This window comes from Tamandua tetradactyla, chromosome 11 (genome assembly GCF_023851605.1).
Source record: "Tamandua tetradactyla isolate mTamTet1 chromosome 11, mTamTet1.pri, whole genome shotgun sequence".
In the NCBI taxonomy this organism is placed as follows: Eukaryota; Metazoa; Chordata; class Mammalia; order Pilosa; family Myrmecophagidae; genus Tamandua; species Tamandua tetradactyla.
In genome coordinates, this window is record NC_135337.1 from 7,999,309 (window position 1) to 8,023,894 (window position 24,586).

The 24,586-nt window shown below is 37.9% G+C and overlaps 2 protein-coding genes and 1 pseudogene across 5 annotated transcripts in view; 2 read left to right on the top strand and 1 right to left on the bottom strand.

Moving 5' to 3' along the window:
• The window catches only part of PHTF1 (putative homeodomain transcription factor 1), a 140,669-nt gene that overhangs the window by 45,141 nt on the left and 70,942 nt on the right, over positions 1-24,586 (top strand). Inside the window, exons 3-4 of one of the 4 annotated variants that reach the window (XM_077119830.1) lie at positions 10,563-10,703; positions 11,012-11,260. The exons of 2 other annotated variants lie outside the window; for them this stretch is intronic. The gene's annotated coding sequence lies outside the window, so the exon portion shown is untranslated. The remainder of the gene's footprint in view (positions 1-10,562; positions 10,704-11,011; positions 11,261-24,586) is intronic. One more of the 4 variants, XM_077119831.1, reaches the window with a different exon arrangement.
• On the bottom strand, positions 10,489-18,252 carry LOC143650907 (N-acetyltransferase ESCO2 pseudogene; annotated as a pseudogene).
• LOC143649835 (EP300-interacting inhibitor of differentiation 1-like) lies at positions 17,624-23,430 on the top strand. The gene has a single exon (XM_077119855.1). It carries the CDS (start codon positions 21,743-21,745, stop codon positions 22,313-22,315), a length of 573 nt encoding a protein of 190 aa, XP_076975970.1. The 5' UTR covers positions 17,624-21,742; the 3' UTR covers positions 22,316-23,430.

Genomic DNA, 24,586 nt, shown 5'->3' on the forward strand with positions numbered 1-24,586 from the left:
TTCTTTTCTTTCTGGGAGTCCCGTGATGCATCTGTTGGTACTCTTGATGGTGTCCTCAAGGTGTCTTAGGCTAGTTCACTTAAAAATATTTTTCCTACTCTTCAGCCTGACTCATATCAATTGCCTCTTCTTTGGAATCATTGATTCTTCTGCCTGCTTCAGTGTGCTGTTGAAACCGTCTTGTGAATTTTTCATTTCAATCATTGTGGTGTTCGACTTTTGTTTGATTCCTTTTTAAAATTTCTGTTGCTTTCTTGAGATCCTCGTGTTTTCATGATATCCTTTAGTTCTAGTTTTGTGATTTCCTTTATTTCCTTGAGCATACTGAAAATCACCTTTTTAAAAGTCTTTGGACCTGAATGTCCTAAGTTCTGTCTTCTTTATTGATGCTTTCTGAATCATCTTTATCCTTTGGATGGACCTTTGTTTCCAGTTTCTTTGTCTTATAATTTTTTTATTGTATACTGTGCATTTTAATATTTTAGAATGTTAACTCTAGACCCTGAGCTCTCTGTTTTTCTTTTTTTTTTAATCCAGCTAATTATATGACAGAAATTTCCTTGAGTGCTAGGAGCTAAGAAAAGCCAACAAACAAATGCAAAAAGATAACTTTCCCCTTCTTTGCAAATTGGTTCGACATTGGCTAGTGTTCCCCTTCAGAGTTTAGCCCTCCTCTCAAGATCAACTCATGGGGAAAGTTAAGTGCAGAGCCTGCCCTATCTTTTCTGAGCCTTTTTTATGTCTTGTGCTTGTTGGTGTCCTTATGAATTCCCTGTTTATAGGAATCAGAATGTCCCTGTATCCCTGTGAGTAGGTACTCTTCCCATCCTGGGCACTCTGTTGTGTATTTTAAAATAGGTAATAGGACATTTTCACTTACTTGTTTCTTACACTGCTTTAGCTTTCTGCGAGCTGCTTCTGCATGCAGGGCAACTTGTTTGAGGGTAGCCTGCATGGCGCTTCCTGGTTCATTTTTTCAGCTCACCACTCAGTAGATTGGCATTGATGTACAGGCACCCCAATATGCCTAAAGGCGTTACTCTGCTCCCTCTCAAACAGGGCCAGGGATCTACAATGGGAATGCAGGCCTGCTCCATACTTTGCGGACAAGGGGGTAGGGCTAGGGCCCAAAAAGGGCTCAGTAAGCTGCTTCTACCATTTTAAAAGCTGCATTTTCTTGATTCAGCTCTTGCTCAGTTGCTGCAGCCCTTTAACTTTTTTCTTGCGTTTTGTAGAAGATAGTTCTGCTAATTTTTGCTAGTTGTTCAAAGATTCCAAGGGAAATTGGAACCCTGGAGCATAGGTGATACATTTGGTTGATCAAAAATCTTGATTTTGTTTTAGCACAAATCTAATTTTTTTTTTATATTTAAAACTGTTCACTGACTTCCTAATGCCCTTACAGGAAACTTACACTCCTGGCTGGCATGGTTGTGATCTTCACAATCTGGCTTGTTTCCTTTTCCATTTTACCTCTCTCCCTTATAACCTAGACCCTTTTACTTCCATTCTGTGCTCTAGACCTTCTTGAAATTTCTTTAGTTTTTGTCATGCTATCTCTTATTTTGGGTCTTCATATTCTTTTTTTGATTCCTTCTGTTGCTACATCCATGTCAGAATTTGAAAATTCTTACATACTTTCCAGGTCTCACTTTAGATATAATTTTCCTTTGGAAATTTTTCTTTGATTTCTCCCACCTGAAGTAGGTGCCTTTATACATGTTTAGTACTAAACTTGCTTTGTAATTATTAACTCTTTCATCATCTGCCTTAAATCAGGGGTGACATCCCTCATTGTGCTAGAGTATATTTTTTTTATTGAAAAGAACTTTAATTGCTTCATCACAAAACTTTAAGCAAACAAATAATGTTAATAATTTTTAAATAAAATATATTAAACAATTTCTTGAAAAAACAGCAGTACAGAAAATGTTATTAAAATGTTTGCATAAGTACACACGTTTTAATATTTCCCTGTTCTTTTTGGAACCTAGGCTTTTAAATTTTGGACCCAAGTTAACCTAAAATTAAATAAAGATGATTGCAAATGAACATGGTCTACGTAGTTACAACCTTGAAAACGAAACTGAAAGCTGCTTCCCTAGAGTCTTATTTCTAGGAAGCAGTTAAATGATTTTTTAAAATGGAAACAATCTGGATAATTCTTAGCTTTTCAAAGTAAGTTCCCAAGTATTATATTAGGAAAACATGTCAAAAAAAAAAGCATTTTGAGGTTTATTTGTCATCATGTTCTCTGTCCACTGCCTAGGCACATTTACTAACCTTGGATCTGTTACTATTTATTTTGTCAGGACTTTAACAAATTAAAAATTTAACAAATTTAAATTTAACAAATTTAAGCAAGCAAAAATTAAAATGAGCTGAAATGAATTGTCTAACCGAACTTCACATCCATTTTGTTAATGACATCAATTACCAGTAAAAAATTCACTAAAAATAAATTACACTAGCATTTTCACACGACAGAAATTAATGAAATGACAATAGCACACTTACTAAAATTAATTTTCATTGTCTGATGTGCATTTGATTAATTTGATTTTTAAGAATGAAACATTAAACTCTAGAATTCTGTTCTATATAAAAGGCTATGCATATCTTACTCATTCCTTCCCACCTTTTATTTTTTTTTTATTTTATTTTTTAATTTTTTTTATTTATTTATTTTTTTTATTAACGGAAAGAAAAAAAAAAGAAATTAACACAACATTTAGAAATCATACCATTCTACATATGCACTCAGTAATTCTTAACATCATCACATAGATGCATGATCATTGTTTCTTAGTACATTTGCATCGGTTTAGAGGAACTAGCAACACAACAGAAAAAGATATAAAATGTTAATATAAAGAAAAGAAATAAAAGTAGTAGTAATAGTAAAAAACAACAACAACAAACAAACCAACAAGCAAACAAAAACAAAAAAAACCCTATAGCTCAGATGCAGCTTCATTCAGTATTTTAACATGATTACTTTACAATTAGGTATTATTGTGCTGTCCATTTTTGAGTTTTTGTATCTAGTCCTGTTGCACAGTCTGTATCCCTTCAGCTTCAATTACCCATTGTCTTACCCTGTTTCTAACTCCTGCTGAACTCTGTTACCAATGACATATTTCAAGTTTATTCTCGAATGTCCGTTCACATCAGTGGGACCATACAGTATTTGTCCTTTAGTTTTTGGCTGGATTCACTCAGCATAATATTCTCTAGGTCCATCCATGTTATTACATGGTTCATAAGTTTATCTTGTCTTAAAGCTGCATAATATTCCATCGTATGTATATACCACAGTTTGTTTAGCCACTCTTCTGTTGATGGAGATTTTGGCTGTTTCCATCTCTTTGCAATTGTAAATAACGCTGCTATAAACATTGGTGTGCAAATGTCTGTTTGTGTCTTTGCCCTTAAGTCCTTTGAGTAGATACCTAGCAATGGTATTGCTGGGTCGTATGGCAATTCTATATTCAGCTTTTTGAGGAACCGCCAAACTGCCTTCCACAGTGGTTGCACCCTTTGACATTCCCACCAACAGTGGATAAGTGTGCCTCTTTCTCCGCATCCTCTCCAGCACTTGTCATTTTCTGTTTTGTTGATAATGGCCATTCTGGTGGGTGTGAGATGATATCTCATTGTGGTTTTGATTTGCATTTCTCTAATGGCCAGGGACATTGAGCATCTCTTCATGTGCCTCTTGGCCATCCGTATTTCTTCTTCTGGTAGGTGTCTGTTTAAGTCTTTTTCCCATTTTGTAATTGGGTTGGCTGTCTTTTTGTTGTTGAGTTGAATAATCTCTTTATAAATTCTGGATACTAGACCTTTATCTGATATGTCATTTCCAAATATTGTCTCCCATTGTGTAGGCTGTCTTTCTACTTTCTTGATGAAGTTCTCTGATGCACAAAAGTGTTTAATTTTGAGGAGCTCCCATTTATTTATTTCCTTCTTCAGTGTTCTTGCTTTAGGTTTAAGGTCCATAAAACCACCTCCAGTTGTAAGATCCATAAGATATCTCCCAACATTTTCCTCTATCTGTTTTATGGTCTTAGACCTAATGTTTAGATCTTTGATCCATTTTGAGTTAACTTTTGTATAGGGTGTGAGAGATGGGTCTTTTTTCATTCTTTTGCATATGGATATCCAGTTCTCTAGGCACCATTTATTGAAGAGACTGTTCTGTCCCAGGTGAGTTGGCTTGACTGCCTTATCAAAGATCAAATGTCCACAGATGAGAGGGTCTATATCTGAGCACTCTGTTCGATTCCATTGGTCGATATATCTATCTTTATGCCAATACCATGCTGTTTTGACCACTGTGGCTTCATAATATGCCTTAAAGTCAGGTAGCGCGAGACCTCCAGCTTCGTTTTTTTTCCTCAAGATGTTTTTAGCAATTCGGGGCACCCTGCCCTTCCAGATAAATTTGCTTATTGGTTTTTCTGTTTCTGAAAAATAAGTTGTTGGGATTTTGATTGGTATTGCATTGAATCTGTAAATCAATTTAGGTAGGATTGACATCTTAACTATATTTAGTCTTCCAATCCATGAACACGGTATGCCCTTCCATCTATTTAGGTCTTCTGTGATTTCTTTTAACAGTTTTTTGTAGTTTTCTTTATATAGGTTTTTTGTCTCTTTGGTTAAATTTATTCCTAGGTATTTTATTCTTTTAGTTGCGATTGTAAATGGGATTAGTTTCTTGATTTCCGCCTCAGCTTGTTCATTACTAGTGTATAGAAAAGCTACAGATTTTTGAATGTTGATCTTGTAGCCTGCTACTTTGCTGTACTCATTTATTAGCTCTAGTAATTTTGTTGTGGATTTTTCTGGGTTTTCTACACATAGTATCATATCGTCTGCAAACAGTGATAGTTTTACTTCTTCCTTTCCAATTTTGATGCCTTGTATTTCTTTTTCTTGCCTAATTGCTCTGGCTAGAACTTCCAACACAATGTTGAATAATAGTGGTGATAATGGACATCCTTGTCTTGTTCCTGATCTTAGGGGGAAAGTTTTCAATTTTTCCCCATTGAGGATGATATTAGCTGTGGGTTTTTCATATATTCCCTCTATCATTTTAAGGAAGTTCCCTTGTATTCCTATCTTTTGAAGTGTTTTCAGCAGGAAAGGATGTTGAGTCTTGTCAGATGCCTTCTCTGCATCAATTGAGATGATCATGTGATTTTTCTGCTTTGATTTGTTGATATGGTGTATTACATTAATTGATTTTCTTATGTTGAACCATCCTTGCATACCTGGGATGAATCCTACTTGGTCATGATGTATAATTCTTTTAATGTGTTGTTGGATACGATTTGCTAGAATTTTATTGAGGATTTTTGCATCTGTATTCATTAGAGAGATTGGTCTGTAGTTTTCTTTTTTTGTAATATCTTTGCCTGGTTTTGGTATGAGGGTGATGTTGGCTTCATAGAATGAATTAGGTAGTTTTCCCTCCACTTCGATTATGTTGAAGAGTTTGAGGAGAGTAGGTACTAATTCTTTCTGGAATGTTTGATAGAATTCACATGTGAAGCCGTCTGGTCCTGGACTTTTCTTTTTAGGGAGCTTTTGAATAACTAATTCAATCTCTTTACTTGTGATTGGTTTGTTGAGGTCGTCTATTTCTTCTTGAGTCAAAGTTGGTTGTTCATGTCTTTCCAGGAACTCGTCCATTTCTTCTAAATTGTTGTATTTATTAGCGTAAAGTTGTTCATAGTATCCTGTTATTACCTCCTTTATTTCTGTGAGGTCAGTAGTTATGTCTCCTCTTTCATTTCTAATCTTATTTATTTGCATCCTCTCTCTTCTTCTTTTTGTCAATCTTGCTAAGGGCCCATCAATCTTGTTGATTTTCTCATAGAACCAACTTCTGGTCTTATTGATTTTCTCTATTGTTTTCATGTTTTCAATTTCATTTATTTCTGCTCTAATCTTTGTTATTTCTTTCCTTTTGCTTGCTTTGGGATTAGTTTGCTGTTCTTTCTCCAGTTCTTCCAAGTGGACAGTTAATTCCTGCATTTTTGCCTTTTCTTCTTTTCTGATAAAGGCATTTAGGGCAATAAATTTCCCTCTTAGCACTGCCTTTGCTGCGTCCCATAAGTTTTGATATGTTGTGTCTTCATTTTCATTTGCCTCTAGGTATTTACTAATTTCTCTTGCAATTTCTTCTTTGACCCACTTGTTGTTTAAGAGTGTGTTGTTGAGCCTCCATGTATTTATGAATTTTCTGGCACTCCGCCTATTATTGATTTCCAACTTCATTCCTTTATGATCTGAGAAAGTGTTGTGTATGATTTCAATCTTTTTAAATTTGTTAAGACTTGCTTTGTGACCCAGCATATGGTCTATCTTTGAGAATGATCCATGAGCACTTGAAAAAAAGGTGTATCCTGCTGTTGTGGGATGTAATGTCCTATAAATGTCTGTTAAGTCAAGTTCATTTATAGTAATATTCAGATTCTCTATTTCTTTATTGATCCTCTGTGTAGATGTTCTGTCCATTGATGAGAGTGGTGAATTGAAGTCTCCAGCTATTATGGTATATGTGTCTGTTTCCCTTTTCAGTGTTTGCAGTGTATTCCTCACGTATTTTGGGGCATTCTGGTTCGGTGCGTAAATATTTATGATTGTTATGTCTTCTTGTTTAATTGTTCCTTTTATTAGTATATAGTGTCCTTCTTTGTCTCTTTTAACTGTTTTACATTTGAAGTCTAATTTGTTGGATATTAGTATAGCCACTCCTGCTCTTTTCTGGTTGTTGTTTGCATGAAATATCTTTTCCCAACCTTTCACTTTCAACCTATATTTATCTTTGGGTCTAAGATGTGTTTCCTGTAGACAGCATATAGAAGGATCCTGTTTTTTAATCCATTCTGCCAGTCTATGTCTTTTAATTGGGGAATTCAGTCCATTGACATTTAGAGTTATTACTGTTTGGATAATATTTTCCTCTACCATTTTGCCTTTTGTATTATATATATCATATCTGACTTTCCTTCTTTCTACACTTTTCTCCTTGTCTCTCTCTTCTGTCTTTTTGTATCTGACTCTAGTGCTTCCTTTAGTATTTCTTGCAGAGCTGGTCTCTTGGTCACAAATTCTCTTAGTGACTTTTTGTCTGAGAATGTTTTAATTTCTCCCTCATTTTTGAAAGACAATTTTGCTGGATATAGGAGTCTTGGCTGGCAGTTTTTCTCTTTTAGTAACTTAAATATATCATCCCACTGTCTTCTAGCTTCCATGGTTTCTGGTGAGAAATCTACACATAGTCTTATTGGGTTTCCCTTGTGTGTGACGGATTGTTTTTCTCTCGCTGCCTTCAAGATCCTCTCTTTCTCTTTGACCTCTGACATTCTAACTAGTAAGTGTCTTGGGGAACGCCTATTTGTGTCTAATCTCTTTGGGGTGCGCTGCACTTCTTGGATCTGTAATTTTAGGTCTTTCATAAGAGTTGGGAAATTTTCAGTGATAATTTCTTCCATTAGTTTTTCTCCTCCTTTTCCCTTCTCTTCTCCTTCTGGGATACCCACTACACGTATATTTGTACGGTTCACATTGTCCTTGAGTTCCCTGATACCTTGTTCAAATTTTTCCATTCTTTTCCGGATAGTTTCTGTTTCTTTTTGGAATTCAGATGTTTCATCCTCCAAATCACTAATTCTATCTTCTGTTTCTTTAAATCTGTCATTGTAGGTATCCATTGTTTTTTCCATCTTTTCTACTTTATCTTTCACTTCCATAAGTTCTGTGATTTGTTTTTTCAGTTTTTCTATTTCTTCTTTATGTTCAGCCCATGTCTTCTTCATGTCCTCCCTCAATTTATCGATTTCGTTTTTGAAGAGGTTTTCCATTTCTGTTCGTATATTCAGCATTAGTTGTTTCAGCTCCTGTATCTCATTTGAACTATTGGTTTCTTCATTTGACTGGGCCATATGTTCAATTTTCTGAGCGTGATCCGTTATCTTCTGCTGGCGTCTGGGCATTTAGTCAGATTTCCCCGGGTGTTCGACCCCACAGGTTGAAAGATTTTTCTGTGCAATCACTTGGTTCTGTTTTTCTTATCCTGCCCAGTAGGTGGCCCTTGTGGCACACGTTTGTCTGTGGGTTCCACCAGTGAAAGTTGCTGTAGGTCCTTTAACTCTGGAAAATTCTCGCCGTAGGGGAGGTTCGGCAGCCGAAGCGTCTTGGAAGAATGCCAGCCGGCCTGGGGTTCCGAATGCGGGGAGGGTCGCCGGCCGTCGCAGCACAGGAGAGCGTCCGGCCAAATTAGCTAGTCGGCCCGGGGCACCAAGCGTGGCGGGAGGGCGCCAGCTGTCGCAGCCCGGGAGAGTGCACTGTTCCCAGCCGACGGGGGAGTCACGTGTTTGGAAGGGATCCCCCGGTCACTGTTCTCCGCAGTCTGGGGATTTCCGACCCAACTATCTCCGGGGGGCCTCGTGTGGTGGGAGCACCAGCCGCCGCGGCCTAAGGGGACCGCCTGTCCAGTTCTACCAGCTGGCCTGGGAAGGTGGAAGGGAGGGACTCCGGTCGCTTGCCGTCCCACCCAGGAAAGCCCGTGCCCCTTGGTGATCTCACCGGAGCTGGTTCTCCCAGATAGTCAGCCGTTCCAGGATGGGGTACGCTGTCCCTTTGATCTCCCTCGTGGCTCCGGGAGCTGCTCTGTATTATCTCCACTCCCCCAGTAGCTGTTCTGGAGGAGCATGGTGAAGGCAGGGGAAGAGGGCACCGTGGTGGTTGGAGAGCAGCCGGAGCAGGAGGGGGAGGAGGGGGGAGAAGGAGGTCGGGCGGCTCGGCTGCTGTGGGGCGTGGGCGCCGCGCGGCGGGCCAGCGGAGAAAGAGAGGGGGGAAGGAGGTCGGGCGGCTCGGCTGCTGCGGGGCGTGGGCGCCGCACGGCGGGCCGGCGGAGCCCACCTTTTTTTTTTTTATTACAAATTAGAAATTCAAAGCACTTTCAGAATATATTCCATTTGAGTTGTTTTGGCTAAGTGCCTATAAAGTGAGAATTTTGTACATAGAATTCAGGAAGTACTTTTAAGAATTGGGCATGTAAATTATTTGCCTGGATTTAAATTTGCCTAATTGCTTCTGGTGGGGCAGAATATAATCCTGGTCCAAAAGTGGTCCAAAAAAAAAATGAATAGTCGTGTATCTGTGGAAGACAACCTTGCTTTGTCAGTGTTCTAATTTGAGGCACATAATTTCTACAGTTACACCCTCGAAATTTCATAATTAAGGATTCAGAGTGCTAGACAGTATATGTTACCCAAAGAGTTTTCCTTTCTTTGAATTCCAGATAACTTATTTATTAATTAAAAAAAATTAACAACAAACAAAACAATAAGATATCATTCCATTCTACATATATAATCAGTAATTCTTAATATCACATAGTTGCATATTTATCATTTCTTAGAACATTTGCATCGATTTAGAAAAAGAAATAAAAAGACAACAGAAAAAGAAATAAACGATAATAGAGAAAAAAGTTATATATACCATACCCCTTACACCTCGCTTTCATTTACCATTAGCATTTCAAACTAAATTTATTTTAACGTTTGTTCCCCCTATTATTTATTTTTATTCATATGTTCTACTCTTTTGTTGATATGATAGATAAAAGGAACATCAGACACAAGGTTTTCATATTCACAGAGTCTCATTGTGAAAGCTATATCATTGTTCAATCATCATCAAGAAACATGGCTACTGGAACACAGCTCTACATTTTCAGGCAGTTCCCTCCAGCCTATCTACTACATCTTGAACAACAAGGTGATATCTACTTAATGCATAAGAATAACCTCCAGGATAACCTCTCGACTCTGTTTGGAATCTCTCAGCCATTGACACTTTGTCTCATTTCACTCTTCCCCCTTTTGGTCGAGAAGGTTCTCTCAATCCTTTGATGTTAATTCTCAGCTCATTCTAGGGTTTTTCTCAGCCCCTTGATGCTGAATCTCAGCTCATTCCAGGATCTCTGTCCCATGTTGCCAGGAAGGTCTGCACCCCTGGGAGTCAGGTCCCACGTAGAGAGGGGGAGGTTGGTGAGATTGCTCGTCATGTTGGCTGGAGGGAGAGGCCACATCTGAGCAACAAAAGAAGCTCTCTTGGGGGTGACTTTTAGGCCTAAATTTTAAGTAGACTTGACCTATTCTTTGTGGGGGTAAGTTTCATATGAACAAACCCCAAGACTGGGGGCTCAGCCTATACCTTTGGTTGTCCACACTGCTTGTGAAAATATCAAGATGAATTCTAGATAATTTTTGACAAATTTAGCCCTGGCTTTTTATTCCATAAGTAACAAAACTAGGGTGGGGGTGGGGTCTGGGATAGGGGCATATGGAAGGGGCTTTCTTAGTATTTTTTAATTTTTATTTTGTTTAAATAGTTCCTATTGTTTGATAGATAAAGGGCTGTCTGTACTGATCCATAGTCACTGTTTTATAGTTGAAAATGACTTTAGCTACCAAGATTATATACAAGGAAACTGCAGTATTTGGTTGCAAATAATTTGATATTTGGTGTTGGGTCAGAAAATGCTATTTCATCAGTGCTGAGAAAATTTCCAAACTTGAAGCAATTCCTGAGACTATCTGCCAGTCGTCTTGCAATGCACTTTCTTCTCTTCAATGTGAAGACCCAGAGTCTACTTATCCCGCACATTGCAGGTTCTGGTAAGTTTGAATACTGCTGAGCTTTATGATATTCTTTAGAGCTTAGGGATTCTGGGCCAACTGGTTCAGACTGTATGCAGAAGGCCTACTTGATAGGCTCCACAATTAAATACCCAACTACTCTGTTTTCATCCGATATAAAGGAAAACATTTTTGTTTGGATATCTGGAAACTACTTGCTGGAATCCTAATTCTTTATCAACAAGGTCTTGACTATCTTCTACCTTTCTAATAGCATAATTTGGATAATCTGGCAGAGCCAACACTATTTTCCCATTCCCAATCTCTGCCTCTACATGTTCTTCCAGGGTGCATATTTGGTTCCCTCCAGGAATCTCTGGTGATGTGGAACATGCTGTAGTTCATCTTCAAGATTGGAAGCAGGGTTTCCGGGTCAAGATGGCGGCTTAACAATGTGCTCATTTTAGTTCGTCCCCCAGAACAACTACTAAATAACCAGAAACAGTACAGAACAGCTCCTGGAGCCACGTCAGTGACTGGACACACAGCATACCCCAGTCTGGACCAGCTAGACCGGCTGCGAGGCCCCCAGAACCGTGAGTTCCCAAAGCTGCGGTGGCTGGCGCCCCTCCCCCACAGGCTGCTTCCCAGAGGGGAAAGGAAAGGAAATTTACCAGCAGCAGGGACTGAGCACAATTAAACGCCAAATGTGGAATTAACAAATTCTGACTACTAAAAATAGGCCCCCAGCTTAGGTGAACCTGGTCAAAGTGGAGGTTGCTCATTTTTGTCCCAGCGCCAAGGGGGCAGGGCTGATGGGAAAAGGGGGAAAAAAGAAGGAAACAGGTTTTTGTGGCTGTGTATCTACAAAGGCTTGACTGTCTTTGGATATAGCAGCAGGATTTCTCGGCTGCAACTGTCCCAGGCATAGGCAGAAGTGAGCTCTTTTGGGGGCTTATCTGGAGCTTGTGCCTTCCCCGGGGGAGGAGTGAAGCCCAACTCAGGTGGAATCCCTCCCTCAAGGAATTCAGAAACCAGGGCTTGGTAATTTGAAGCCATTAAAACCAGCCTGCAACATCTCCTCTGTCTCCACCATGCCCCCAGCAGGGAGAGATTGCCAAAGTTAAAGGTACCGCATCATCTTATGCTGGTGGGACCTGCAGGCAGACAAGCACCACATACTGGGCAGGATAAGAAAAACAGAGCCCAGAGACTTCACAGGAAAGTCTTTCAAACTGCTGGGTCTCACTCTCAGGGAAAACTGACGCAGGTGACTCTTTCCTCCTGATAAGGAGGCCAGTTTGGTCTGGGTAAATCCAGCTGGCATCTATGATATCTAAGTAGACCCTCCTAAGAGTAGGGGGGGGGGGGACGAAGGCACCATACAAGCAGGGCAAGAAACAAGAAAACAAGAACTGAAAAATTCTCTTCTGTTAAAAAAAACTTAAGCTAGAGGTCCAGATAAAGCTGAACTGAATGTCAAAAAACACATAGACAACAAATTCATCCAGGAAGAAAACCCTAGGTAAAAAACTAATTAAGGTAATTAAATGCTTAGACACCGGCAAAAAGTAACAATCACACTAGGAAAATTGAAGATATGGCCCAGTCAAAGGAACAACCCAACAATTCAAATGACATACAGGAGCTGAAACAATTAATTCAGAATATACAAACAGACATGGAAAACCTCATCAAAAACCAAATCAATGAATTGAGGGAGGATATAAAGAAGGCAAGGAATGAACAAAAAGAAGAAATTGAAAGTCTGAAAAAACAAATCATGGAACTTATGGGAATGAAAGGCAAGGTAGAAGAGATGAAAAAAACAATGGAAACCTACAATGGTAGATTTTGAGAGACAGAACATAGGATTAGTGAACTGGAGGATGGAACATCTGAAATCCGGCAAGAAAAAGAAAATATAGGGAAAAAAATGGAAAGATATGAGCAGGGACTCAGGAAATTGAAGGGCAATATGAAGTGCACGAATATATATGTTGTGGGTGTCCCAGAAGGAGAAGAGAAGGGAAAAAGGAGGAGAAAAACTAACGGAGGAAATTATCACTGAAAATTTCTCAACTCTTATGAAAGACTTAAAATTACAGATCCAAGAAGTGCAGTGTACCCCAGAGAATAGATCCAAATAGACATACTCCAAGACATTTAATAATCAGAATGTCAGAGGTCAAAGAGAAAGAGAGGATCTTGAAAGCAGCAAGAGAAAAGCAATCCATCACATATGAGGGAAACCCAGTAAGTCTATGCACAGATCTCTCAGCAGAAACCATGGGGGCAAGAAGACAGTGGGATGATATATTTAAACTATTAAAAGAAAAACTGCCAACCAAGAATTCTATATCCAGCAAAATTGTCCTTCAAAAATGAGGGAGAAATAAAAACATTTTCAGACAAAAAATCTCTTGTGACCCAAGAGACCAGCTGTGCAAGAAATACTAAAGGGATCACTAGAGACAGATACAAAGACAGAAGAGAGAGGTGTGGAGAAGAGTGTAGAAAGGAAGACTATGAGTAAAGGTAAAAAGAAGGAAAATTAGATATGACATCTAAAATCCAGAAGGCAAAATAGTAGAAGAAAGTACTACCCATGCAGTAATAACACTGAATGTTAATGAATTAAACTCTCCAATCAAACAACATAGTCTGGCAGCATGGATTAAAAAGCAGGACCCATCTATATGCTGTCTCTACTCAAAGCACACGAGGCCAAGGACACAAATGGACATTTACACACCAATGTTTATAGCAGCATTATTTACAATTACCAAGAGGTGGAAGCAGCCAAAATGCCCATCAGCAGACAGCTGACTAAACAATCTGTGACATTTACATAAGATGGAATATTATCCAGCTGTAAGACAGAATAAAGTTATGAAGTATGTAACAACATGGATGGACCTTAAGGACATTACGCTGAGTGTGATTAGCCAGAAACAAAAGGACAAATACTATATGGTCTCACTGATATGAACTGACATTAGTGAATAAACTTGGAATATTTTGTTGGTGACAGAGACCATCAGGAGATACAAATAGGGTAAGATATTGGGTAATAGGAGCTGAAGGAATACAGATTGTGCAACAGGACTGAATATAAAAACTCAGAAATGGACAGCACAATATTACCTAACTGTAATGCAGTTATGCTAAAAAACTGAATGAAGCTGCATATGAGAATGATAGAGGGAGGAGGGCTGGGGCATAAATGAAATCACAAAGAAAGACGATAAAGATTGAGATGGTATAATCTAGGAATGTGTAGAGTGTATAATGATAGTGACTAAATGTGCAAATTAAAAAAATGTTTTTGCATGAGGAAGAACAAAAGAATGTCATTACTGCAGTGTGCTGAAAATAGATGGTAATTAATATTTTAAAATTTCAACTTATGTGTGAGACTAAAGCAAAAAATGTTTATTTGGTACGAATTTATACTTTGACTAGTGCATCTCCTAATATAACTTATGTAGATAGTTGGTTGAACACCTTAAGTACATGGAACTTTGTATAGGACATGAGAGTTTGTTGGTTTGTCCAGGTGATGCCCTGATGAATCCCAGAGTGATTTGATCAGTGAGTGGAAAAGTATTTGCAAAGTCCCCTTCGGGGAATGGTGAGAACGGGGGAAAACTCAACTTTCCCAAGTTGAATTCTTGATATTCTCACAAGCAGTGTGGACAACCAGAGCTATAGACTGATCCCCCTGTCTTGGGTTTTTTTTCATATGAAACTTAACCCCACAGGGGTAGGTCAAACCTACTTAAAATTAGGCCTAAGAGTCACCCCCAAGAGAACCTCTTTTGTTGCTCATATGTGGCCTCTCTCTCTCCAGCCAGCACAACAAGCAAACTCACTACCCTTCCCCTGTCTGTGTGGGACGTGACTCCCAGGGGTGTGGATCTTCCTGGTAATGTGGGACAGAAATCCCAGAATGAGCTGAGATTCAGCATCAAGGGATTGAGAAAAACTCTAGAATGAGCTGAGACCCAGCATCAAGGGATTGAGAAAACCTTCTCGACCAAAAGGGGGAAGAGTGAAATGAAACAAAGTGTCAATGGCTGAGAGATTCCAAACAGAGTTGAGAGGTTATCCTGGAGGTCATTCTTTTTTTTTTTTTTTTTTTTAATTTTTAATTTTTTTATTTTTTATTAACGGAAAGAAAGAAAAAAGAAAAAAAAAAGAAATTAACACAACATTTAGAAATCATACCGTTCTACATATGCACTCAGCAATTCTTAACATCATCACATAGATGCATGATCATCGTTTCTTAGTACATTTGCATCGGTTTAGAGGAACTAGCAACACAACAGAAAAAGATATAAAATGTTAATATAGAGAAAAGAAATAAAAGTAGTAATAATTGTAAAAAACAACAACAAAAAAACCCTATAGCTCAGATGAAGCTTCATTCAGTGTTTTAACATGATTACTTTACAATTAGGTATTATTGTGCTGTCCATTTTTGAGTTTTTGTATCTAGTCCTGTTGCACAGTCTGTATCCCTTCCGCTCCAATTACCCGTTATCTTACCCTGTTTCTAACTCCTGCTGGACTCTGTTACCAATGACATATTTCAAGTTTATTCTCGAATGTCCGTTCACATCAGTGGGACCATACAGTAACTTGTCCTTTAGTTTTTGGCTGGACTCACTCAGCATAATATTCTCTAGGTCCATCCATGTTATTACATGCTTCATAAGTTTATCTTGTCTTAAAGCTGCATAATATTCCATCGTATGTATATACCACAGTTTATTTAGCCATTCTTCTGTTGATGGACATTTTGGCTGTTTCCATCTGTTTGCAATTGTAAACAACGGTGCTATAAACATCGGTGTGCAAATGTCCGTCTGTGTCTTTGCCCTCAAGTCCTTTGAGTAGATACCTAGCAATGGTATTGCTGGGTCGTATGGCAATTCTATATTCAGCTTTTTGAGGAACCGCCAAACTGCCTTCCACAGTGGTTGCACCCTTTGACATTCCCACCAACAGTGGATAAGTGTGCCTCTTTCTCCGCATCCTCTCCAGCACTTGTCATTATCTGTTTTGTTGATAATGGCCATTCTGGTGGGTGTGAGATGATATCTCATTGTGGTTTTGATTTGCATTTCTCTAATGGCCAGGGACATTGAGCATCTCTTCATGTGCCTCTTGGCCATCTGTATTTCCTCTTCTGGTAGGTTCAAGTCTTTTTCCCATTTTGTAATTGGGTTGGCTGTCTTTTTGTTGTTGAGTTGAACAATCTCTTTATATATTCTGGATACTAGACCTTTATCTGATATGTCATTTCCAAATATTATCTCCCATTGTGTAGGCTGTCTTTCTACTTTCTTGATGAAGTTCTTTGATGCACAAAAGTGTTTAATTTTGAGGAGCTCCCATTTATTTATTTCTTTCTTCAGTGCTCTTGCTTTAGGTTTAAGGTCCATAAAACCACCTCCAGTTGTAAGATTCATAAGATATCTCCCTATGTTTTCCTCTACCTGTTTTATGGTCTTAGACCTAATGTTTAGATCTTTGATCCATTTTGAGTTAACTTTTGTATAAGGTGTGAGATGCGGGTCTTCTTTCATTCTTTTACATATGGATATCCAGTTCTCTAGGCACCATTTATTGAAGAGACTGTTCTGTCCCAGGTGAGTTGGCTTGACTGCCTTATCAAAGATCAAATGTCCATAGATGAGAGGGTCTATATCTGAGCACTCTATTCGATTCCTTTGGTCGATATATCTATCTTTATGCCAATACCATGCTGTTTTGACCACTGTGGCTTCATAATATGCCTTAAAGTCAGGCAGTGCAAGACCTCCAGCTTCGTTTTTTTTCCTCAAGATGTTTTTAGCAATTCGGGGCACCCTGCCCTTCCAGATAAATTTGCTTATTGGTTTTTCTAATTCTGAAAAATAAGTTGTTGGGATTTTGATTGGTATTGCATTGAATCTGTAGATCAGTTTAGGTAGGATTGACATCTTAATTATATTTATTCTTCCAATCCATGAACACGGTATGCCCTTCCATCTATTAGGTCTTCTGTGATTTCTTTAAACAGTTTTTTGTAGTTTTCTCTATAGGTTTTTTGTCTCTTTAGTTAAATTTATTCCTAGGTATTTTATTCTTTTAGTTGCTATTGTAAATGGGATTAGTTTCTTGATTTCCCCCTCAGCTTGTTCATTACTAGTGTATAGAAATGCTACAGATTTTTGAATGTTGATCTTGTAACCTGCTACTTTGCTGTACTCATTTATTAGCTCTAGTAGTTTTGTTGTGGATTTTTCCGGGTTTTCGACATATAGTATCATATCGTCTGCAAACAGTGATAGTTTTACTTCTTCCTTTCCTATTTTGATGCCTTGTATTTCTTTTTCTTGTCTAATTGCTCTGGCTAGAACCTCCAACACAATGTTGAATAATAGTGGTGATAGTGGACATCCTTGTCTTGTTCCTGATCTTAGGGGGAAAGTTTTCAATTTTTCCCCTGGAGGTCATTCTTATGCATTAAGTAGATATTACCTTGTTAACCAAGATGTAATGGAGAGGCTGGAGGGAACTCCCTGAATATGTAGAGCTGTGTTCCAGTAGCCATGTTTCTTAAGGATGTTTGAATAATGATATAGCTTTCACAGTGTGACAGTGTGATTGTGAAAACCTTGTGTCTGATGCTCCTTTTATCTACCTTATCAACAGATGAGTAGAACATATGAAATAAAAATAAATAACAGAGGGAACAAATGTTAAAATAAATTTAGTTTGAAATGCTAGTGATCAATGAAAGTGAGGGGTAAGGGGTATGGTATGTACAATCTTTTTTTTTCTCTGTTATCATTTTATTTCTTTTTCTTTTGTCTTCTTATTTCTTTTTCTGAACTGATACAAATGTTCTAAGAAATGATGAATATGCAACTATGTGATGATATTGAGAATTACTGATTATATATGTAGAATGGAATATGTTAATGTTTTCTTTGTTTTTTCTTAATTTTTTAATTAATGAATGAATTTTAAAAATAAAGAATAAATAAAGTGAAAAAAAAAGATTGGAAGCAGGGCAGATCATGCTACAAGACTTACACTTAGTAGCGCCAAAATATTTCTGACCAGTATCAAGGATGAACTGCTCTTTGATTTCTTTGTGTCTTTAGTATTAGTATTTTTCTGTGTATTGGTCTGTTTTAAATATTAGTAGATATGATGGCTCCTATAGAAGATTGTTCTTCAGCTCGAGACTTTTTGTATTGATCAAAGTCACACTGAAGTTAGGATAGACCACTGACTTGGGGAAAACTGCTTTCTTCTTCTTAATAAGAGAATCCTCTGAAGGAAAGTGATTACTTTCATCAAGTGTATGTTCTCTTGAAACTACTTTACCTGATGAATCCTTTATTAATTTCTCTTCATTTTTACTTCTTGAATGCAGTAGCTCAATGTTTAGTACCTTTTCTAATAACAGGGACCTTGGTACCTGCCTTGTCTCAAAAGTTTTTCTTCCATTAACAATCCCTGCAAAAGAATCTTCAGTCACTTCTGATTTATTCTTTTGGGTGAGTTCCAGTAATGTTTCCAGAGACAATTTTTAAATATTTTTATTGTGAAATATGTATACAAAAAAGTAATAAATTTCAAAGTACATTTTAACAAGTAGTTATAGAACAGATTTCAAAGTTTGATATGGATTACAGCTCCATAATTTCAGGTTTTTCCTTCTAGTTGCTCCAAGAAACTGGAGATTGAAAGAAATATCAATATAATGATTCAGATTTAACATGCTGAATTGTTAAATCTTATCTCTCTGTTGTAACTCCTCCTTCTCCAAATATCCAAAGGATTTTAGGGCTATGACCAGAAAAGGGGTGTCAACAATATAAGATGGGGGACGAAATTAGTTGATACTCTTGGAGAGGCTGGCCCATCTGGGTTTCAAGATTCTGTGTGGTCTAGGAACCATCTGGAGTTTGCAGGTTTCTGGAAAATAAACTCAGTGCATGAAACTTTTGTAGAATCTCAAGATAGAGACTTAGAATAGTTTTTTAGAATTAACAGGAATGATGTTGATTGGGAAACATGGCAAATCATGGTAATTATAATATTTATCTAAATTCTGCATAAGAGTAGCCTCCAGAATAGCCTCTTGACTATTTGAACTCCCTTGGTCACTGATACCTTGTTTTGTTACATTTCTTTTCCCCCATTTTGGTCAGAAAGGCGATGTTAATCCCACATTGCCAGGGTCCCGCTCATTTCTGAGTGTCATGTTCCATATTGTCAGGGAGACTTTCACTGCTGAATGCCATGCCCCATGTAGTTGGGAGGGTGATGATTTTCCTTGTAGAATTGGGCTTAGGGAGAGAGAGAGTGGCCACATCTGAGCAACAAAAGAGGTTTTATGGAAGTAACTCTTATTTTTGGAAGTAACTTTAATTATTGTTATTGGAATTATTGTTATTGTTAATGGAAGTAACTCTTACTTTATGGAAGTAACTCGTAATTATTGTTAAGCTAAGCCTCTCTGCTACAGATATAAGTTTCATAAGAGCAAGCTTCAAGGTAAAGGGCTTGGCCTGTTAATATGGGAGTCCAGAGTTTCCCAGGTGGTAAAGTTTAATGGTTCCATATTTTCTCTCCCATTACTCAAGGGACTTTGTGAATACTTTTTAATTATCTGCCCAATATACCCTGGGATGTATCTAGGTGTTCCATTAGGCCAAACAGATTGACAGGCCCTTGTTCCCATTCTGAGCTCCATGTATTTGTGTTGTTTAAATGAGTGTCCATTTAGCTGGTGTTCATGTTTCTTCAAAGGTTTGTTTTTTTTCCTAAAAAACTAATTTTCAAAATCTGATTCCTCCTTAGATTTAATTTTATTTCACTTAGGGTTTTAAGACGCCTTCCTATAAAACATTTCTACAGTTTGTGGTTGAGTTGAATAGAAACGTAGATTTACTTTAAGAGAAAAAATTTGACTGCATCTATTTAGTTAAGCAGAGCTAAAGATGAATACTGGCTCAATGTCTAGAATAGGGAAACAACAAATTACAGTAACCTTGTATGTTAATTTTAATGGTTAAAATTGTTTTTTCACTTGATCAGGAATTAGCATGTAAAAGTATTGATTGACCATGAAATTAAAATTTATCTTTAAAAATAGTCCTATTTATTAATAGTAATGAAATAAAACAGGAACAAGCAAAAGATCCTTCACAAATTTACTTTTGGTTAATAGTAGGCAGCAAGGCTATTATGACTTTCAAATCTTGAGTTTTCATTTAAAAACTATTGTCTGTATGTTAATAAAATTGAGTAAAAGCCACCGCTTTGGGACAATAATAATTAATTAAGAACCATTAGAAATTTGGGGAATGTAACAAGTAGTCTGCAAAAGTCCATGCATATGTCTTTTAATATAAATGCATATGGTGTAAAATAGCACCACAAATTGAGCTCCTTTAATTTGAAATGGTAGACGATAAAGGCCTTGGAAAGGATCCTTTGTTCATCGTCTGGAAAAAAAGTTCATGGCTACATTTCTGGTTAAATGTGATAGATTAGCCACAAACATTTATAATTACTCACTTCTGAGTTACCACTAAAATTCTACAAAAGGGATTTAAAAAATGGATATATCCACAAAATCAAGGAGTAAGAGAGCAGAAGGAGTCTTCAGCAGATGAGAAATCAACTCATTTTTGAAAGATGAAAAATAGATGGAGTGTGCCAGTTTGAAAGGAGGTATGTACCCTAGAAAAGCCATGTTTTGATCCTAATCCCATTTTGCAAAGGCAGCTGTTTCTTCTAATCCCTATTCAATACTATTTGTTGGAAACTTTAATTAGCTTATTTCCATGGAGATGTGACTCAATCAGTGTGGGCATTAAACCTGATTAGGTGGAGATGTGTCTCCTCCCATTCCAGGTGAGTCTTGATTAGTTTACTGGAATCCTATGAAAGAGGAAACATTTTGCAGAAAGCTGGAGATTTGGAGAGAGCAGAGAAGAACGACAGAGCCACAAGAAAACCACAACAGAGAATGCCGCAAATCCAGGAGCTTAGAGTCCACCAACCAGCGACTTTAGCAACGAAGAAAGAAAATGCCTCCCGGGAACTGGAGAGGAAGCTAGCACATGATGCCTGTTTGCCATGTTCCCTTCTACTTGAGAGAGAAACCCTGACTGTGTTTGCCATTTGCCTTTGCACTTGAGAGAGAAAGCCTGAACTTCATTGGCCTTCTTGAATCAAGGCATCTTTCCCTGGATGCCTTTGATTGGATATTTGTATAGACTTGTTTTAATTGGGACATTTCCTCAGCCTTAGAACTGTAACCTAGCAACTTATTAAATTCCCCTTTTTAAAAACCATTCCATTTCTGGTATATTGCATTCTGGCAGCTAGCAAACTAGAACAAGAAGTGTTACGTGAGCAGATCAAGTTATCAAATAGCTTGATAACAGATTAAGCTATTAAGAAGTAAGTTAATTTGCCCTCTAAGTGCTCTCCAGAGAGGCTTTGGACTTGAATACACCAGGTACTATGTGAGGCAAAGATGATTTATGGGGCAAAAATAGGGAGATGGAGTGAAGTTTGCGTATAGAGCAGTTTGACCACCTGTTCTCCTCTTCAACCACTTAAAGGCAGACAACAATGCCCTTAGCAGGAAACTGGTGATACTTATTTGGAGAGAATGAATCAGAAAGGCTCTGGGGACAGTGATTGGCAGGCAACAGTTATGATGCTGGAGACAAAATTGTGAGCCACTTTTCTGCTCTCAAAACTTGAACACCAGAAGCCTCCATCCCCAACTTCTACCAAGGAGAATACTGGATTTGAGAAGACTGAATGGCCCTTGGAATAAACTTCTCCAAATATGGACATATGGTGATTCCATCAATGAAATGGTCAGCTTGCTGCCTGATTACCCTCCAGCTAAGCCCTGGGTCTATAAGCTACACTTATATATGCAGAACTTCCAATAAGTTTTTAAACTTTTTGTGCATATAACGCTTATTCAGGCGTATCTCCCAGCGAGCTGAAAATGCTTTGGTAGCTTTTGAGCAGCTTTTAAGATGTCGGAAATGTCTGTACTATCCGAGCTGTATGAAGAGAGCAGTGACCTGCAGATGGATGTGATGCCTGGTGAGAATGAACTTCCGCAGATGGAGGTAGGCAGCAGGAGCCGGGAGCCATCCCTGAGTCCCTCCTGCGACGGGGCCCCGCCACAGCTTGAGGAGGAAGGCCCAATGGAGGAGGAGGCCCAGCCAATGGCGGAGCCTGAGGGGAAACGGGGCCTTGCGAACGATCCCAACGCTGGGGACCAGCCAGGCCAGCTCGCGGCCCCAGACTTCGACAGCGAGGATGAGGGTGAGAAATTTGACGACTGGGAGGACGATTACAACTATCCAGAAGAGGAGCAGCTGAGTGGTGCAGGCTACAGAGTGTCAGCGGCCCTCGAAGAAGCTAACAAGATGTTTCTGAGAACATCCAGAGCAAGAGAAGCAGCCCTAGATGGCGGGTTTCAGATGCATTATGAGAAGACCCCGTTTGATCAGTTGGCTTTCATCGAAGAGCTCTTTTCCCTGATGGTGGTCAATCGTCTAACCGAAGAACTTGGCTGTGATGAGATTATTGACAGAGAGTAGTTAAAAGCTGTTAGAAGAGGAGGAAACTACTCGAGGAGAGACCCAACATTCCACTGTCTTTGGGGTTCATTCCAAATAGTTCCGTACCTGTGAAAAACTTGATCTTCAGAAAAAAATCTGTTTTTGTTTTTGCTTTGCAGAATAGAGAATAGGGCAGTGACTGCACAGTTTGAAGAAAAGGAAAAAAGGATCTGAGGACTGTTGAAACCTCTTTTCAAGAATGTCCCTGTAACACCTATGCCTCTGACTTTGTTGTTGATCCCAGATTATATTCCCTGCATTGGGGGAATCTTTCCCGTCAGCTTCACAGTAAGGAATGGTTTTGCAAGAGTAAGTCATGACCAAGACAGACTGCCAACAAAGAGCCCACTGTGTTAACTGTGTTTTGAGAAAAAATATAAGCAAAATGTCCATCTTAGGACACAAGATGTCTTTGAATTATCTGGACTGGAAGCCTATTGAGAAAACTTTGAAAATTCCAACTTTGTGATCCATTCAAGTTATAGTTGTCAAAGGCTAACTTATTTGGTGTAAGATAGAGTTTTCAGTTTCCAAACAGGATGAACAAATCCAAAAAGAAATAGATATCAAATATGCTATATCTTAAAATGTATTTCAAAGAGCATCTGAAATTTTGTTTATACTTGTATCTTGGTCATTTATAAAGCTATGAACTATAATTCAAGAGAATCCATTGTCATGGCCATCAAAGAAACTAAGACCAACTAAAAATTAAAATGCACTTAATAATGTTTCAAATGTAAACACTAAAATGTATGTGAAAGTACAAAGAAAACAAACTTATTTCTAGCACCCTCACATATTAGGGAAAATTTTTGTTTTGCTCCCTCTGTTTTTCATTTAACTTGACAGGCAAAAGATTAGTTGAACTTCATATTATAAGAAATGTTATGGAAATTGTCGATAAAAAAGGAAAGCTGTACATCTTGAACTAAAGAAAAGACTATGAACAATTTTGCCATCAACATTTAAATGTTTTAAACCTGCCCAGAAATCCACTTGAGTATTTGATGTTTCCCTCAGTCTCCTCCTCTAATTAAGCTTGTTATTCGTTATGCACCAGCATTCGAGGTAATAAAATTTCTTGTTCTGTCTTTTGCTTGACTAATATATTGCACACATACCTGCTCTGTATTCTACTTTTTATTGTACATATTATTGCAACAACATTATGATTGGAATTTAACCAGTATTGAAAAGGGAAAGTGTGATTAAGTTTCAAATACAAATTAATTTGTGGAGTTCAAAATGTAGTAAATTAAGTATTGACTAGAAAAGATTTTTGCCAATCTAGGAATGCCTGCCCTGTCAGTGAGTGTGTTACTATGGGGTTTGTGTTAAGATGCTGAAGTTCTATTAAAAAAATAGGAAAGATGATGTCAGAAGGCTGAACCCAATAATATTTAGTTGTAAATCAGTGGGTTTTATCATGATGAATAAAAAGGCAGCGAATGGTTCTACCCAAAGAAAAAAAAAAGAAAAAAAAGAAAAAAAAAAAGCTTATTCAATAAATGAGATAGATTCCTGTTTTTTAAGCCAACCAATCTGTGATACTTGTAACAATCGTGACAAACTAAGACAATGGTCAATTTCCAGTTGTTGTAGGTGGGTATTTTCCAGTTAGAGCAGGAAGACAGAGCATTGTGGGAAGAGGGTTTCCAGGAGGTTTTTAAAAAAGGACTTTGATTACTTTTCTGGCATTTGAGTACTTGGAAACTGATAAATATTTGACCAGTCTCATGGAGTAAATGGAAGAATGTAAGTGTAGTTTGCAGGAAACAATATTTCATAGTGACATACTATAAATACTGATGACCTATTTATCAAAAAATTAAATATAACTGTGTTGTAAGCATACGTGATTTGGGGATGGAAATTAGGATGTGGGGATTAGTGGTGTAAGAGAGCAATATTCTCTGATATATATCAGGATCTGGTAGATTATTTGTAAAATCAGTAAATGAATAAATAGCAGTCTAAGCATCTTATTTAAAAGTATGGGAGTAAATACCAAGAGAAATGGCTGAAGAGAAATGAAAGTGATTTGTTTTAGAGGAGTGAAACTGAGGGGAAGAAGGGGTTGGGACAGGGGACTACTATTTTTCATTCATTGATCTTTTGGCATTGTTTGAATATTTTTAAAAATCTATGTACACATTACTTGATAAAGCTAGAAATTGAAACAAAATAAATAATAGTGACAAGTCTCTTTAGGAGCACAAGGATTAAAGTGTCTCCTGTAAAAGGGAT

Bases quoted from the DNA above. Each gene is read 5' to 3' on its own strand.
- LOC143649835 (XM_077119855.1), top strand. From the start codon at position 21,743: ATGTCGGAAATGTCTGTACTATCCGAGCTGTATGAAGAGAGCAGTGAC.